At 52.4% G+C, this 16,825-nt stretch overlaps 2 protein-coding genes across 2 annotated transcripts in view; one reads left to right on the top strand and one right to left on the bottom strand.

The window, feature by feature from the left end:
- The window catches only part of MAGI3 (membrane associated guanylate kinase, WW and PDZ domain containing 3), a 171,547-nt gene extending 157,926 nt beyond the window's left edge, over positions 1 to 13,621 (top strand). The window contains exons 16-21 of the mRNA XM_090026320.1: positions 798 to 983; positions 4,039 to 4,141; positions 4,412 to 4,538; positions 5,474 to 5,620; positions 8,246 to 8,384; positions 10,483 to 13,621. Of these exons, the coding sequence (XP_089882446.1) occupies positions 798 to 983; positions 4,039 to 4,141; positions 4,412 to 4,538; positions 5,474 to 5,620; positions 8,246 to 8,384; positions 10,483 to 11,600 (1,820 nt within the window). The 3' untranslated portion in view covers positions 11,601 to 13,621. The remainder of the gene's footprint in view (positions 1 to 797; positions 984 to 4,038; positions 4,142 to 4,411; positions 4,539 to 5,473; positions 5,621 to 8,245; positions 8,385 to 10,482) is intronic.
- Positions 13,622 to 13,838: 217 nt separating this feature from the next.
- The window catches only part of PHTF1 (putative homeodomain transcription factor 1), a 33,615-nt gene continuing 30,628 nt past the window's right edge, over positions 13,839 to 16,825 (bottom strand). Inside the window, exons 20-21 of the mRNA XM_090026672.1 lie at positions 15,673 to 15,798; positions 13,839 to 15,418 (exon numbers count right to left, since the gene is read on the bottom strand). The gene's annotated coding sequence lies outside the window, so the exon portion shown is untranslated. The remainder of the gene's footprint in view (positions 15,419 to 15,672; positions 15,799 to 16,825) is intronic.

Below are 16,825 nucleotides of genomic sequence, written 5' to 3'. Positions count from 1 at the left end.
CCTCTAAATCTTGGCTGGTCCAGTTACCAGTTCTGTGCGAACAGGCCGTGGCAGTGGTGTCCCCTAAACGTGACCAGGGCCCAGCAGCTGATAAATCTGACTGTCACCCAGGCGGGCTTGTCTTGCTGTGGAGGTTGAGTGCAGCTGAGAGTACCATTTTAAAACCCTTCTGCTTTGGTAGCTTGTGCTGTTGGCTGAGTGTGGCACTGGGCCTGTCACGGTTTTCCACGGTGACTGCCTGCTGATAGCCAGAGACGGGTTTGCTGCCAACAGCAGCAGTAGCTGCTTATCAGCATCGCCTGGCAGAGGGCAATTGTAGAGCCGTATGGCCTGCGATTTCACACCTGCTGCAAGTTCAAGGAGGCTTGGCAGGAAACTTTACCTTCATTACCGGCACTTCATAACCCTTAAATTTATTGCCAAAAGGCCAGGCCTAAGGAGTGTTGTGCAGCACTGTGGTGGGTGGCCTGCTTTGGAAGAGGACCGGTGGGGCTTCACGTCGCCCCGTCTGTCTCCCTAGTCCCCAGTGTTGCTCCAAGCCCTATTTTCCCCTTCCTCCAGACGCTTTCCTGCTTATGTGCTTTCCTGTCGTATCGTGGGGTAGACTTATTCCCATTAGCCCTGGCTTAGCATAGCTAGTTATTTGCAGCTTGGGAGCCCTCCAGGGCAGGGACTGCATGGATTCAGGACAGCTATGGAGCCGTCTGTGTTTTGTGACACTTAAAATACATGGTTCCTAAGCTGCTGAGAGCAGCACATGTTCTGACACTGCTAACGGGCCTGTTCTTGGTCTCCAGTGATTCCTCACAAGATCGGGCGTGTCATTGAAGGGAGCCCGGCTGATCAGTGTGGGAAGCTGAAAGTGGGAGACCGCATCTCCGCAGTGAACGGCCAGTCAATTGTAGAGCTCTCCCATGACAGCATCGTGCAGCTCATCAAGGACGCAGGCAACGTGGTCACACTGACGGTGGTGGCTGAGGAAGGTAAGACCCACGCGGCTGCGTGGCGCAGCAGCGCGAGTAGGCTCACACTGACCCCAAAGTCCCCCTGTAGATGGTGTGCAAACATCCCTGGTCTGGCTTGTGCCTTTTTCAAGCTAGGAAACTTAGACAGAGGCTCTGCAGACGGGCCAAAGCTGGGAGGCAGGAAGGAGCCAGGCGAAGCTCCTCTGTTTGCCCTTCTTTCCCCCAGACTGCGCAAAGCAGAGGGCAGGTTTTGCCGCAGAGACGAGGCGCAGGCATCGTGGGGCCCCATGTCTTGGACAGAAGGAGCCTCTGAGCACAGCAGAGGCAGGAGGCGGCCCACTCCCGCCCAGCCCGGGCTTCCCCTGTGCCTGGAGTCAGGGAGAAGCAGCTGCCCCTGAGGAAGTCGGTGATGGTTTTGGCATTGTAGATGCGTCACCACCACAGGCGGGACCCCTTGTCCCGAACGAGCGGGCAGCGAGGATGGCTGGGCAGGCCTGCCACGCGAGGCATCGCTGGCAGGTGGGACAGCTGCGCCTCGACAGCCCTGCTGCCAGCCGGAAGCCAAAGCCTCCGAAGCCCAGCTGGATCCAGCCCTGAGACCCCGTCGCCCGCAACCCGTGCTGCCTCCTGGCTGTGCGGCAACGTGCAGAGGCACCTGGTCGTGCATTTCCAGGGCCTGAGAGAACTTGGCGTAGCTCTTGGTTCTCCTTAGCGTGCGGATGAAAGCGCTCCTGTCCCACCAGGAAGCTTCTGTCCCAAGTTCTCTGCCTAGCTGGTAGCGCATCCGCAGGCATGGCGGCTGAAGCCTCTCGGCAGCAGAGTGAACGTATGCAACTCCGCAGCTCCATCTTCAGAGGCCGCGTTTGCTCGTTGAGCTCCCCTGAAGCTGCACGCTCCCTGCAGGATTGTCCCCACACAAACAGCTCCCCATGAATATGTAACGTCCAATCAGCTGAAGAAAAATGGCTGCTTCCAGCCTGCTTACCCTTGCTTTTTTCTGGATTGCTGCGTGTGGATTTAATTAAACCTGCTATCGTTATTTTGCCAGAAAGATGGCTCTCCCCACTTTAAATAATACATACCTAAAGCCAGCGCGTAGATAAAGCCAGTGGATGATTCTCTCTCATTCCATATTCATTGCAAATATTTAACGTGCTATCTTGGCCTGTAATACAGAATATCAAAGGCTTAATTTACCTGTTCGTTAGTGCTTGAAGCAGAGAGGCTTTTTATATTTATAAAATCCATTATTTTTCAGTGGAGATTTTCACATTTATCAAATCGAATTCATTTCAGAGCAGAGGGATGCGCCTCAAAGCAGTCGCCCAGGATGACGCTCTTAACTGCTTTTGACATTGCAGCTGGGGTTGCACCAGAGTCCATTGCTTTGTGATTTTGCCAACCTTGTCCCTGGTCTCTGCCATCAGTGTTTGAATGTAATCCCCTTCCCCAGCCCCTTGCTCTTCCGCACGTGCCTGCAGCCTGTAGAAACAATGATCTCGGTTTTTCTTCAGTCCTCAGTCTTAGGGGGTTTACCTTAGGGGTAAAACATGGACCCGGATGGGACTTGTCCAGAGAGAGATGTCCAGGCCAGATGACAAAAGCAGGCCCGAGGGGTCACCCTGATAAACCACGTGGTTTGGCAGAGCTGAAGTGTGAATGTTTGGTACGTGGAGACTTACGTAATGTTTGGCGGCGGTGCAGAAATCCTTGTTGCTCGTAAATGAGAGTAAATTACAGTTTTTAAAATAATCACTGGTTTGGGCTTGAGGAATGCAGCACAGCCAGCAGCAGCTGCGGAGTGAGGCAGTCGCTGCCTCCAGCTCGCCCAGCGCCAGGTAGCACAGCCTCCGCAGCAGCACCTCCCCTGGAGAGGGGGTCAGCTGGCACGGCTCCATCCCACCTCCGGGTCATTTGTGCCCAGGGGCTGGCTGGGCCACGCAGAACCCGGTCATCCGCGGGCTGCTGCCGGTCATTGGCGCCGAAGAGAACACGGAGGGGATGGAGGGTAATACCGTCCCAGGGAGCAAAGCACCTGTGTAGCCAGGAGCAGTGCAGCCCAGATGGATCCTGCCATTCCCCAGGGCATCATCTGCTGCGTGAGCTCTCTAGAGTGGCAGTGGAAATCCAGCCACGTAACCCTGTTGGCTCCTCTCCTTCCCTCTGGCTTTTGCAAACGCCTGATCTTTGCTCTTCATCCTTTGTTCCAAAATTTGCTTTAATTCTCAGAAAACGAACTCTGCTTCGTGCTCCAAAAGATGTTCTCGAACATTTTCACAAAAGCAGGGATCTGTCAGCCTTTGTCACGTCATAAGCAGCAGCGCGGGCTGATCAGGGAGAGTGCAGTGTGTACAGACAGAAGGCCTTTTCCTACCTGTGCTTATTAATTAAAACTCTGGCTGAAAACCAGGAGCAAATGCTGGCATTTGTCTTTGCAGAAAAAACCTCTCTGAGGCATGTCATGGCAATAAGGCCAGGCAGTCCTGTGATGAGCTCTGCAGGGCCTGGCACAGCCGGGAGAGACAGTCTAATTGCCCTGTCTGCAGTGGGGAAGCCAGGGGATCTGTTCCCTCAAATGCGCATGCTCGCTCCTGTCTTGTAATGCGTGATTACCCAGAATGGCGACAGCCCCGCACCTCTGGGCAAATGGGCCTGGAACTGCTGAATGACTCCCCACTGGAGACCTGGTTTTCGGACTGCTGGAGAAGTTCATTCCAGATTTCTAGCTAAGGGGGTTGCAGGTATGGTACACGGTGCTGCTCTTTCAGTGCCCGGGTACCTTGTTTTCACACTGTGTGCATCTAAGTGGAGGGGGATTGACCATCTGCCCCCACCCACTGTGCTTCGCATTGGGCAGGACCCTGCATCGAGGCTTGTACTGGTAACATCATTGTGACTTGAACCCAGCTCTCCCCGGTGAAGCCACGTTGTTCTCCACGGAGCTGCCTGCCTCCGTGTCACAGGCAGCTGGCAAGCAGGAGAGTCCGATCAGCCCAGCCTCCTGGCTAATCCTCTTGTGCTGTTCACTGCCCCATGCCGGCCCCTCTAACTGGGAATCTTTTTGCTTTGTTAGAGCATCGTGGTCCCCCCTCAGGAACCAACTCGGCCAGGCAGAGCCCCGCGCTGCAGCACCGAGCCCTGGGACCAGCACAGCCCAACCCTGCGACCGCAGACAGGTACACAGCACCAAGGTGCTCGGGGCACCAGGATCTGAGTGCGAGCAGAGGAGCTGACTGGTGGGACCCTCCAGTCCATGTCCCCATTGGAGGCCTGCATGCACAAGCGGGTCGGGCAGAAGGCGCGTTGGCCTGCAGGCAGCCCCCATCCTGGTGCAGAGGGCAGCCCCTTCAGCCATGTCTAGATGGGGCACATGGAGTCTAGCCCTCAGAGGACTCCGTGTCCAGGTGAGCGTGATGTGACCAAGTCTCTGCTCCTCTGTCGTGCAGGGGAGCCACCGAGGGCGATACCGGGAAGGAAGCGTCTGGCACCTGCAAGGTCTCCTGGCCAGAGCACAAGCACTTGGCCCAGCCTGACGCAGGTATTCCCTCAGTGGTGGGCAGCCGGCATTCCCAGGTAAGGCACCACCGTGGGGGCCAGGAGCTAGCCACGTGCAACCTGAGGGAGCTCAGGCAGGGGCAGGCTGCACAGCGTAATGCAGCACTCCACAAAGGCGCTGGGCAGGCTCCGAACGAGCGGCTCTGCCTGCCATGCAGCTGTGCTTGCTCAGAGCCCGGAGCCGGCATCTGCACTCAGCGTGGTGCTGCCCCAGCTAATTAGTCAGCTGCTTCTCTGCAAGCTAATTAGTCATGGCAGTGCCCTGCACTGCTGCAGCCTGTGCCACTTCTGGTTCAGGAGTGAGCAGGGTATCTCCGTGGTGCTGCATTGCCCTGTTTCGTGGCCGTAGCATTCAGCCTGCTGCTGTCTGTATGCCAGGGGCATCGGATGCGCTCCCTGGCATAGACAGCTACCAGTCTGTTGCAGAGGAGAGATCCTGCTGATGGACGTGCTGGCTAGGCCCATGTCGAGCAGGAAGGAGGTACCGCTGCTACAGCGACCTGCTCTAATGTCACCTGTTACACATGTGCTCTAAAGACGTGACTGATCATTCCAGCTGTAATGAGCACATGCCCGTGAGTCTGGGCGACTGCACAAACCCATAGACCTTCCCTGTCTAAAAATTGATGTGTAGCTAAGAAACAGCGCAAGGAAAGTGCTTCTCCGATTTTGACCGGGTTCTGCCTCCTCTGCCCCCCACACGCACCTAATCACATGTGAGCTGCGCTGCCTTCAAATTTCATGGCATATTACCCTGAATGAAACCCACCCTGCACCGTTTTGTATTAAACCTCATCTGGCAGGCGCAGGTGGAAAGGCTTCTTTGGCCTTCTGAACTGCTTCTCCTTAAAGCCTAAGGAAACTCGGCCATGTTTTCCAACAAAGCTGAAGTTAAAATCTATTCACAGCCTTCCTCAGCCCACACCTCCATCTTGTTTATCCGCTTCCCTAAGCAGAGCCTTGGCTGTTATCCAGTAGAGCTGGAGAGAGGCCCTCGGGGCTTTGGATTCAGTCTCCGTGGCGGAAAGGAGTACAACATGGGTTTATTCATCCTGCGGCTTGCTGAGGACGGGCCTGCCATCAAGGATGGGAGAATCCACGTGAGTTATTTGGAACGCTTGCGAGTTCTGTCAGCTTGGAGAAAGCGGCATTCACAGGATATTTTATGGCTCAAGGAGGCAACAAATCTTCTTCCCTGTTAGTGCAGTAGCCCAGCAGGCAGAGCAGGTGTTGATAGTGCTACCATCTTTGAGTCACGGTCTCAAGTGCCACCATGCTAGCTGGGGGTTCAGGCCAGGCGCCGCCCGTCTACGGCGTAGCGAGACACGTGTCGCGTAACATAGGTGTCGGGTATCCGGAGGAGTGTTTTCCGGATGCCTGCAGTGGAGATGGCTCTGTGAAGCGTGAGGCCTGTGAGACTCCCATAGTCCAAGTACACGCGGGCTTGCCCAAGCTGTCCGACCTGGCATCTGTTCTGGGCTTCTGCAGGGTGCCACGCTCTAAAATGTGTCCAGACCCGCTTCTTCCCAGCCGTGGCTCCATGATGGCTTTTGTGAACATCGTCAGGTTCCCACCGTGCAGTCCTGGCTCTGAAGCAAACCACCAGGTCCACAAGGCAAAGTGTGAAGCAGCCCCACGGCGGGCAGAGCTCTGAGACCCATCTCACAAGTACCTGAACCCCGTCTTGTTGGTCCGTAGCCTGCAGAACAGGGTTAGGCTCAGTGCAGTGCCCGGGCTGCTGTGGGGCTTAATGGGATGTAAAATTCTTAAGTATTATTAGATGTTAATTGTCCCGATTCTTTACAGTAATTAACTGTTTCCTTATGCTTGAGAGCTTCCTGGAGCATGCTGCTGCTGCTTCTGTTTTCTGGTATTGCTCCTTCAAGTGGGGTTAGTCCAAATGCCAGAGATTTGCTTCCCGGCTGCACAGACAGGGCTCGCACTGGAGAAATTTCTCAGCCATAAACAGCATCCAGCAGGCACAGTTCCCTGCGCCCAGGCTGCGTCCAGCTTTTTGTAGGCTCCTCTCCCAGGCTGCCGGGACGGTAACAAAGCTGTTTGGGCTCTGTTCTGAAAAATGCCCTTGGCGCACGGATCCGCTTCCTCCGCTGAGCCTCGGTGCCAAAGCCGGCGGTGGGCGGTGGGTTTGACTGCAGGGCTGTGCAGTGAGAAACACCACCACGGGAGTCCCTGCTGCCCTGCAGAGGCCCGTCACCTGCCCACCTAAACCCAGCTGCATTCGGTCGGTGTCGGGGGCTTTGGCAGGGCTGCTGAGACGAGGCCCCATCCTTGCTGATATCACACCTGAAAGGAAGAAAATGGTGGCTCTGCTTTTACACCCCTGGGTTTCTAGCTGTGCCTCTACACTAGTAAAATGATCCCCCAGTAGCTCCATCTGTGGTAGAGTGCTACCACAGTCATGTAGATGGCCACAGCAGGACAGTTAAGGCACCTGCATCCCATCTGAACCACGACTGCCACTGGAGCTGCCCCCCAGGAGAAGCTTTCAGTGTCTCTCTGTTCATGGGAGCGCACACAATCCTGTCCTTTGCGGCAGGGAGGGGAGAGCTCTTGCAACAGAGAGGTCAGGGGGTGAACAGATTTAATGCTTGTGACAGCACATAAAGGTGCTAAGCTAAGAAGAGCAGGCTCGAGAAACCTGCAAGTAGGATGTAGCCCGGACATGCCCCCGCCAGAACCAAAGCTCAGCGTCAACACGTTCACCATCACGTGTTGCTGAGCATCTCCCACTTGGGCTGCTGGGACGTGTCCAGTCCCTGCTTGGTCCCGTCTCAGTTTCAGAGGCCAGCTTATGAAAGTAGCTCTAACTACCCAGGCCTGGATGCTAGAGGCTGCCCCAGTAATGAAGTGCAGCTTTGGCCCCATATTTAAGGGGTTTGTTTTCCAAAGCTCTTTGCAGCTCCTCTCTCAGGGCGCAGGGGATCACAGGCCGTGTGAGAGTTGTGGTTCTGGCAGGTAACTTGTCGCCTTCTCCTGAGACAAAATGTTATATAACTGCCCCAAGGCGCGGGCTTTCTCAGCTTCAAGCTTTATGCGGTAGTGACACCTAATGGCAGATCAGTTCCACTGCTATGGCCTTACAGTCCTTTGTGGGATCCAGCCCAGAAACTTTCTGGTGCTTACAAAGGGAGAGTAAATCACAGCTGCCTGCCTGTTACCGGAGACGGCTCCCAGCTGACGGCTCGTTAGTGAGTGAGGAGTCCAGCAGTGATCTCTCGCCCACGGAACAAGAAATCTTTCCTTTGGTAGAACCCACTCAGCTTTAGCAGTGTATTGTTAAGTCACTGCTGCTTACTTTGGAGCCATTACCACATCACTTATAACACCTGAGTTAAGCATATGTTTAACGTGTTTTTAAAGAGCCATATGCTGGAGGTCCCCATAGCCAGGCATCCAGCCCATTCCTTTGTAAGACGTACACAAGAGCACGGCTGTATCTGCACCGCTTAAATAACTGGTCTGCATTTATTCTGTGGAGTAGTGGAAAGCCTCCCGAGATCTGCTAGCGAGAGTGGCTTAGAGCAGCTACCCGGATCTCTGCGTGCCTCGGCCGTGCTCTGCCGCAGAGTCTGATGACCAGCGATCGTGGGAACAGGTTTCACGCGTGAGAGGCGGCAGGCTTGTCCGCCCACGTGGCTGCGCTGGTAGCGCTGTAGAATGGGCTCGTGGCGGCAGAGCTTAACCTGGCTGGTGTTTGTCTGCAGGTTGGGGACCAGATTGTGGAGATCAATGGGGAGCCCACCCAAGGAATCACTCACACACGAGCCATCGAGCTGATCCAGGCTGGTGGGAACAAAGTTCTTCTTCTCCTCAGACCCGGAACGGGCTTGATACCAGATCACAGTAAGTGATGTGCCGGGCCGAGCCTTTTGGCAGCACTCCACCGACCGTTTGGGCTGTCTCTGTCCCACCCTGGCTTTTAAGGAGAATGCGGAACAAATTCCCAGTCTCGTCTCAGTGAGTAAATGGGTCTGGCGGGAGCTAGGAAGACAGAACTTGATTCTGTGCATGTGCTTGTCACCCCATCTCCTGATCTGATGAAGAGAAGTGTCCTCACCTGTCGGCATTTAATCTCTATTCTCCTGTGTCCAGATGTGATAACGAAGGGGGCTGTTGGCTTTGATACCAGAACAAAGCTCCCGTACAGCACAGAAGGCCCAGGTCAAACTGCGCAGCCAAGGCGGCTCTTTTTGCAGAGTTTTACTTGTTTCTTCTTAACTGTCAAATCCCAAAACGTTTAATGTTTGCCAAGCCAAGGCTGGAAGGAAAGGGAAGGCGTTTGCTGGGAGGACTACGGTTGTGTCCTTCTTTGAGCCTAGTGGCTTTGCAGATAAGACAGCAAAGCACAAATCCGTGAGCACTTTGCCCGGGCAGGAAGACAAATGCCTGCAAGAACTTTGTGTTCCGTTCCCGGGGAGGGGGGCATTACACACAGGTCTGAGTTTGACTTCGTGGCATCTAGGACAAATCAGAGATCAGATATGGAGCTGCAACAGCATTTCCAAACAAAGCACGTGCGCCGGGAGGTAGAGGAGTGTTCCTCCAGCTGTCCCCTCGTGGCTGCGGTCAGGCTTCTGATGGGATGCTTTGGAAGACCTGCCAGTGCTCCACAAATGTTCATGCTTTTGAGAAACCAGTGAAAATTGGAGCTCCCAAGTGCTCAGTGGTCTCTGCAAATGTGTTGGTATTCTTGTACTGTAAATAGGCAGCGACTGACATTCACGTAGGAACGGTGAAGCTGCTCACTAAAGTGTTTCAGTGTTTTCTCTCCTCCCCAAGAAAGGTAGAAACTATCTCGACATGTTGCAGTCCTCCGGCGTGGTGCCGTATTCAGTTAAAAAGTGATTTAGTCTGAGGAATGAAAGCTCAGGAACATCTATTCTGGATTGTTAACCAGCACTTCCCCTCTCCACAAACGCTCGTGTTGAGTTGCTGTGCATCTCCTACGCAGCTAGTGTGGGTGCTGATAGTGCTTCGTTAGTGGTGGTGTTTTGAAAATGAACCCATTGCTCTTTGGGCATCTTAGACCTGGCTCTCTCAGAGGGCGGCGCAGATCCTGAAGTTCCTGTGCCTCTCCCTGATAGTGACCGTTACACCTAATTGTGCCACGAACTGAAATTCCTGTGGACTGAGGAGAAACATTGGATGAGCTACGTAAGAGTTGTACACTGTGCCCTGGCGCCACGGGGACATATCGCTTCACCACAAAGGCAGCCGTCCGTCTTGGGCCACAGCCCCTGCTCGCTGAGCTGTGCCAGGCCGGCGGGAGGCAGCGTAGGGAGGGAGGGTGGTTCCACACTACACTGCGGTGTCGCACGTGACTTGTGTGGTTGCGGTGACATCTGTTGCTCTGTGATTTGGTATATAGTCCGGGCTTTTTCTCTTCCTCCTTCAGGTTTGGCTCCTTCCGGTTTGTGCTCCTACGTGAAACCTGAGCAACACTAAGGCTTTCAGTGCTTTTCTTGGTCTTTCCTTAAAGACTTGGTAAATCTGCATGTCTTGTGATTCACCTCTTTCTGTTTTTTAAAGTCCAGTGCTGTAAGTGATAGCTTGCCCCTCTCCCTGTGTCGGTTTTCTTTGGGCTTCCCGTGTAACGATGTTGGTCAGGGATTTTTGTGCATGTGCCGGAGAAGCCCTAAGCTGTGCCGAGTCCTGTGTTCAGGGCATGCACATCGCAAGCCCCCACCAGTCTCTGCAGAGGTTACGCACCATCCCAGGGGCTTCTTTTTGAACTGCGATGCTCTCAGCAGCGTTGAGAACCTGAAGTGTCACGCGCAAGAAAAATGCGATTCCAAAAATCAACGCAAGCTGTTCTGTTCTGTTCTAGCAACTGGAGTGCTAGGATCACATACGGAAAGTGTGTAACTGGGAGCCTCTCTAGTATGTTGTGTGCAAGTGTTTGTTCCACGGTGTTTAGTCACACTGCTCTGTCTGCTTCCAGGTGATTGGGATCGTTTCAGTCCACCATCTTCAAACATAATATATGATGAGCAGTCACCATTGCCCTCCTCATCACATTCTGCTTTCACACCTGACGTGGCTCGTACACCAGTATCAGAAGACACTTTAAAGAAAGTTCAGATGTCTGAAAAACTGGAAGAAGTGCAGAACACTGTGCCTGACAAGAAAAGCACTTTAACTGAAAACCAGCCAGAGAGGATGCACCTGTCTTCTACCCAGAAGAATATGAGCAGATGGGACCAGGCCACCGGCCCGGGGTGTCGGGAGACGAAAACTAACCCAGGCTTAGAGACTGGCAACATCAGTGGCAGAGGCAGATCTACAAGTCCACAAAAGCCGGGTGTTCCTAAGGAGCGGAGGACTCACAGCCCCAGAAAAGTGGAGCCTAAAAAACCACACAGCAGCCTCCCAGACCTTTCTGGGAGTCCAAGGAGGGGTGAGAAGAAACGCGCGGAAATCAACACACACGCAGCGTATGAAAAAGGCCCTCTCAGGGGAACCCACGGCAGATCTGCCAGTCCCCAAAAGCATCCTAGTAAAGGAGGAAACAGAGAGAAATTACACAGGCTACCAGACTATCAAGGTCAACCAGCTGCTAATGATGCTACTGAGACTGCTGAGCAGCAGGTCAAAGGTGGCAAAGAAAAATCAGGAGTCGCAAAGAAAGACATGAAGCAAACCATTTCTGAGAAGAATGAGAGGTGGTCTCGAGAGAGAAAGCACCCAAGACCAAATGAAAAGACTGTTCTGTTTAATAAGGCCAGCGAACCCGGGAGAAACGCATCTGAATATGAACGTGGAGAGGAAGCAAACTCTGGAGAGCCGACTTCTGGCAAAATCAAAACCGCAAGTCTTTCCGATATCGCACCGCTTTCCATGGAGACACAGGGCAGGCCAGAACCTCGAGAGGCAGCTCTTCCGCACCGAATCCAGAGAGACAGAGACTTGGAGTCAACTGATGAAACCAAAGATGACGGCGTTTCAAAACCTGACAGCAGTTCTCCCGCCAGGAAAGCACCGATAACTCCTGGACCGTGGAAGGTACCAAGTGCACGTAAAGTCACAAAAGCAACAGGTGTGACTGAAAAACGGGTCTGACTGAACTTTTTTTAGGACATGTTTTAATCGAGTTTCTAATATGGTCAATTAAAAGAATCATTTCTTTTCACAAAGCTGTCATTTTTCAGGAACCGTGATTAAGGGGGTGGGAGGGAACATTTGATTTGTTCTTAACCTATCTAACTGCATGAAGGACCTTTGGGATCGCTTATAAGAAACTCTTCCACAAGCTGCTGCCCCTCGTCATTTTGAAGGCGGTGCCCTGCTGCTCAACATTGCACTGCTACAGCTCTCTGATAGTATTGTGAGTTTCTGAACAACATTATTTAATGCCTATATTGCCAATGTGATCATGATTCACTGCTTGTTGTTGTGCCAAGTTATCTACTGTGTCCCATCCCGTTAAACCTTTTCATCTATGTTTTCCAGTCCCAGAAAAGGCAAGATTTTGATGAAAATGAGTATTTTTTTTCTCAAACAGCATGTTGCATGTTTCCATAGGGAGGTACCCACACCCTCACTGCTTCAGTAAGAAGTTGGGTGGCTGGTTCTAGCAACCCCGGTGCAGCAGCCCTGCCCCACTCACGCTGCCCCAAGCAACACTTTTCCCTGGAGGTCCCTTAAGCTGCTTTGAAATAGTTTTGAGAGTCTCTGAATTTCTGGGGAGGGGAGAGGAGAGGAGGAGCCTCGGTTCCAGGTAGCACAGTGGATATTCCAGTGCCCCGACTCAGCGGCAGTGCTTGCTAGGAGAGTGAGAGATGGCATGCCACACCTTGGTGCAGCCCAGAGCCCCCGCTGGCTGGCGGGGCAGGATCTCGCCCGGCGCTCTTTGGACCCGGAGTAGGCACTCGCCACACGCGCCTCCGCCTCCTGCGGGCACCGTGCGTTGGACTCCTCCGTGATGTCTCTAATGCGAGTTCATTTCTTGTCTTGCCTGCAGACTGAGTGTTGATCTGTGAGGCAGAACCACCGTGGTGAGCTTCCGAAGCAGAGTCCTCCCCTTGCCTGTGCCTCCTATTAGAAGTCTCCCGTATTTTATTTTTAATATGTGATATGTTTTAAATGTGATGTTTTAAGAGTGGGGAATCAACGATGTACAGGTACATGAGACTTAATATCTATTTTTTGGGCTCTAGTATGCATTTAAAGATAATGCTGGGGAATGAGCAACATCGTATTTGCATATCAGTCACGTAAGGAACTGGAGGCGTAGCAGTCTTCAAAAATTGCAAGGTTTGGATTTCTAAATAGTATCAGCAATGGATCTGCCTCTGCAAACAGAACTGTAGCAGCAGCTCATTGGTCCAGTTTGCAGAAGCGGGTAGGGGGAAAAAGGGTCAAAAAGCCAAACTCATTTGCTGGGCCTTTGTGTTAAATCTGAGGTGACTGTGACTGGCTCATGAAAGACCCAGCTGACATCTGCCTGCTTGGGTCGAGAGTTGTTGTGAAGCTTTGTGTGAGGCAAAGCAGATGAGTTCCAAGCTTGCAGTAGAAACTTTTTAGAAATACAGACGGCTCTTCTTGGCAGCAGGTCTAAATTAAGAACAATCCTAAAATAGGCTTCAGACCGTCCTCTGCTGCTTCCTATTTTATGAATCCATTAATTTGCTGTAGCATAATGTGTACAAATACTCGATATTGTAGAGTATGACTGTGAAAATATTTCATAGTTGAACTAGCCTATGTAGATATTAACCATGTATTCTTGATTGCTAAACCTCCTGGAGTCTCTTCATTAAGAGTTATATGCACCTGTGCTAGCCATTGAGTACAGTACCAAATTCAGAAACTTGATGAATTAGCACCATTGAAATTCCTTTCCCTTCCTGTCGGCAAGTACCCATCCAAATGCTATTTTTTCTGATCGTTTGCATTGTGACCTGATTTGGTGTCTTATCTGTTTGTGATTCCTCCTTTCCAGAGAACCTGTATCTGTACTTACTGTATAAGATGACTTAGCAACGTGGCCTTGGAGTGCTAAGCAACATATGGATGTACTGGATGTAAATGTTTATATATTGTACAGCACCTTTATATATACTTCTGAGGTTCTGACTAGAGAGACCTGTAAATCGCTCGTTATTTTTTATATAGATAGTAAAACGAAACTCCAGCTCATGGCCTGCTGGTTCTTGCCCTGTATGATGCGTGTTTGTTGACTTTCAGCAGTGGTGGTATTTTTCAGATGACAAGGTAATGTTCAGTGAAAATGTGTTTCTCTCTCGTTTTAATTCACAATTGACTGCAGTCCTACAAAAAAGATGGCAAGACATCATCTGATGATCGTTTGCTTCTGTAGATTTATTTGTACCTAAACACAGACATTTTGTTAACTACTGTCACTTGCTTTTCCCTCTGGCAGCCTCTCGTGGTACAGACAAGAGTTTTGCAGAAATGATTTATTACAAAAAGGGACCTTAGGATGCGAGCGGGAAGAAGGATGTTGTGAAAAGGGATCCCTTTGTTCTGGCAGAACATGAGCTCCGTGACCGACTTCAACCTTAATATATTAGAAACTAGCCGGCGTACCGCAAGGAAGGGAGAATGTGAGCTGCACCTCACAATGTAGCTGTGCCTCTGAGGGAGGCTTCTTCACAAGTAACACGTGAAGAGAAACAAAGGAGCAGCCGTGGTGCCCATCAGCCTGCCCTTTGGTTTTGTCACTCAGGCTCTGGGCCTTACCCTTCTGAGGCAGGCCTGTCTATAGAGTAAGGCACTGTGAAGTGGAAAGCTTTAAGACTTAGCAGATGGCCTTGACCCACCTCCTGCAACCCACTGTCACGAAGGTGTATACGTGCACCCCGCATTGACAGTAGGTAGCTGCTGAACTGCCCCCGGAGTGCGTTCAGGTGCATCACACACGGATGCAGTCACGTTTGCTTGTTCTGCTAAGGCCTGCGGGTTGGTGTCCTGCATTAGCGTTCGTGAAACTATCCTCTCTCCCGGTGGGAAACAGCCCTCCTTGTGTAAACAGCATGAATCTGCTATGCAGCTGATGGCTCAAGTACATTCATTTTGCAGCCCTGAATTTCACTGCATCTCTCAGTAGTTCAGAATGGACAGGCCTGGCCAAGAGTAGGTTTGGTGTCTCCAGCAAGAATATGCCGACTCAAATGAGGCCGTATGCCTTGGCGTGCACTTGCACTTGTCTTTGAGGCTGCAGAAGTTTAACTAATTTAAACGGGGCTCTGATCGGTTGATTGAATGAGCCAGGGTACAGAATTCGTTGAGAACAAGGCAACTACAACAAACTCCCAAGTCTCCTTTGCCCCCAGCAGTGGCACACTTGCCCTGGGCAGTTCTCAGGAGTGACTGCTGGCATGCAACCATGAATGCGCTACTTTAAATAAGTGAACAGCGGGAGCAGGGACTCGACTTAAGGCGGAACTAGGCACGTTTAGCTGAGAGAACTGGTGAAGCCGCCACAGTAAACTGACCAGGAGGCTGCAGTTACTCTGGCCCTGCAATAGCTTAACTGTGTTGTGACCCTGGTGTGTATGCAAGCTAATGGGTGTGCAGTTCCCAGCCATTCTGTTTACTCTTGTGTTTTCCATTGACTTCAGTGCGAGCTGCAGCCTGTGCTTGTGGTGTGAGCAGCATGCTGCTGCTGAAGCACTACAATCTGGTGGATGCTGCAAACCATGGGTTGGCTTCACTGCAGGTGATGAAATAAGCTGTGGGTGACCCTTTGACACAAACCAAACCTCCAGGTAAGAAAATACTGGTGAAAGATCTGCCGGAGGTTGCAAGCACTCTGCAGCCAGCCACCGTCCCTCTTCTCTCCGCTCCGCCCCTCTGCCTGGAAGGCAAGTGCCGAGTTGCAGCGTGTGGTCAGTTCACGGTTTGATCTTCCATAACTAGAAAGAGACGTTGGAGAGACGGGTGTGAAAGCAACCAGATCAGAGCGTACCAGCAGTCCCATTCCAAACCCCTCAGGTTAGTGGGCTGTGATGCTTGGGGCCTCAGTGCTAAGTGTTGTCAGGCACATGGCAGCAGTGACAAGAGCTGGCCACCACCTAACAGGGGCAGAGTCAGGAAAAGGCTCAGCTGTTCCACCAGCCCAGCGCAGTGACCACCAGAATATGCCCTGGGCCATCTCAGCTGCCCTTACTCTGATGTTGAATCCCAGAAGATCACTTATAACACCTGAAACAGCCGACAGGATCACAACACGCGTGATGTTGTAGATCAAAGGGTTCATGGTCAGACCGTACAGTCTAAAGGGCGTGTCTAGCTGCTGCAATGAGAAAAATGGAGATTAGGGCGAAAGTGGATGTGGAGTTACTAGCAGTCTCAGTAGCGTGGATACAGGCAGTTGAAATGAATAAAACCATCATACTTGCTTAGAAGAACTTGGAACTGTACTGAGTCTGAGAGATATAAAAGGGGGGGGGTAGAATACTAACCATAACAATCATAGCATTCCTGCTACTCTCTCTCCATCAGAGGAGACATAATTATAGGTACTTAGATATCATTATATTTGCCTCTTGCTGCAGGATAATGGTGCTGCCCTCCTGTGCTTCAAGCGAGACATGGCAGCCCGAATCTAAAAGCAAAGAAGTGGTCCAGGGGGGTACCTCAATAAGTGCTGCCCTTCTGTGCTCAGCCCTCACATTTTCCAGCGTGCCCCTCGCTCCCAACCTGGAGCCCCACTTGTACCCAGTGGTGCCCCTTGCTCATGACCCACAGCCCCTTCTCCCCCCTCCCCCCCCTTAGCCAGCAGTGCCTCACACTCGTGACCCATAGGCCCCCCATTTCTCAGGCCTGTAGCCCATGACCACCTGAGTGTGGGATGGGCCCCCTTGCTCTCCATGCTCACCCCTCAGGACTGTGCCATGGTGGGCAGCAGGTGCGGCAGCATCGCCTGCTTTGTGTGGTCAACCTAGACAATGAGTTTCTCAATTGTGCGGGCCACGTCAGAGAAGTTGGCAGCTACGGCTGTGACCACGCAGAGCTGGTGAGCCAGTCGGGGCATTGGAGGCGTTGATGGGCATCTGTGGAGCAGAAGTGGGGGGTGGCTAGCACGGTGACACAGGAGCAGTCAGCGTGAGCCCCAGAGCCACGGCGCGTGCCCATCCCCGGCCCAGCTCCCAGGACAGACGCTGCAATGCCCCCTCCAAAGACTGTTCCACCTGCCAGCCAGGGAACACGTGTTCAGGCTTCTCCATAGCCCCAAGGAAAAGCAGGCCCTGTGGCCTCCCAGGCGCAGTGCCCACTCCCCAGCAGGGCAGCGTGGTGCACGCGGGTGGTGTCCTTGGTGT

Source organism: Crocodylus siamensis, chromosome 13 (genome assembly GCF_052110815.1).
Source record: "Crocodylus siamensis isolate JL-2025a chromosome 13, ASM5211081v1, whole genome shotgun sequence".
Classification (NCBI taxonomy): Eukaryota; Metazoa; Chordata; order Crocodylia; family Crocodylidae; genus Crocodylus; species Crocodylus siamensis.
The sequence above is the reverse complement of the archived record's forward strand: the minus strand, read 5'-3'. Positions and strand labels throughout refer to the sequence as shown.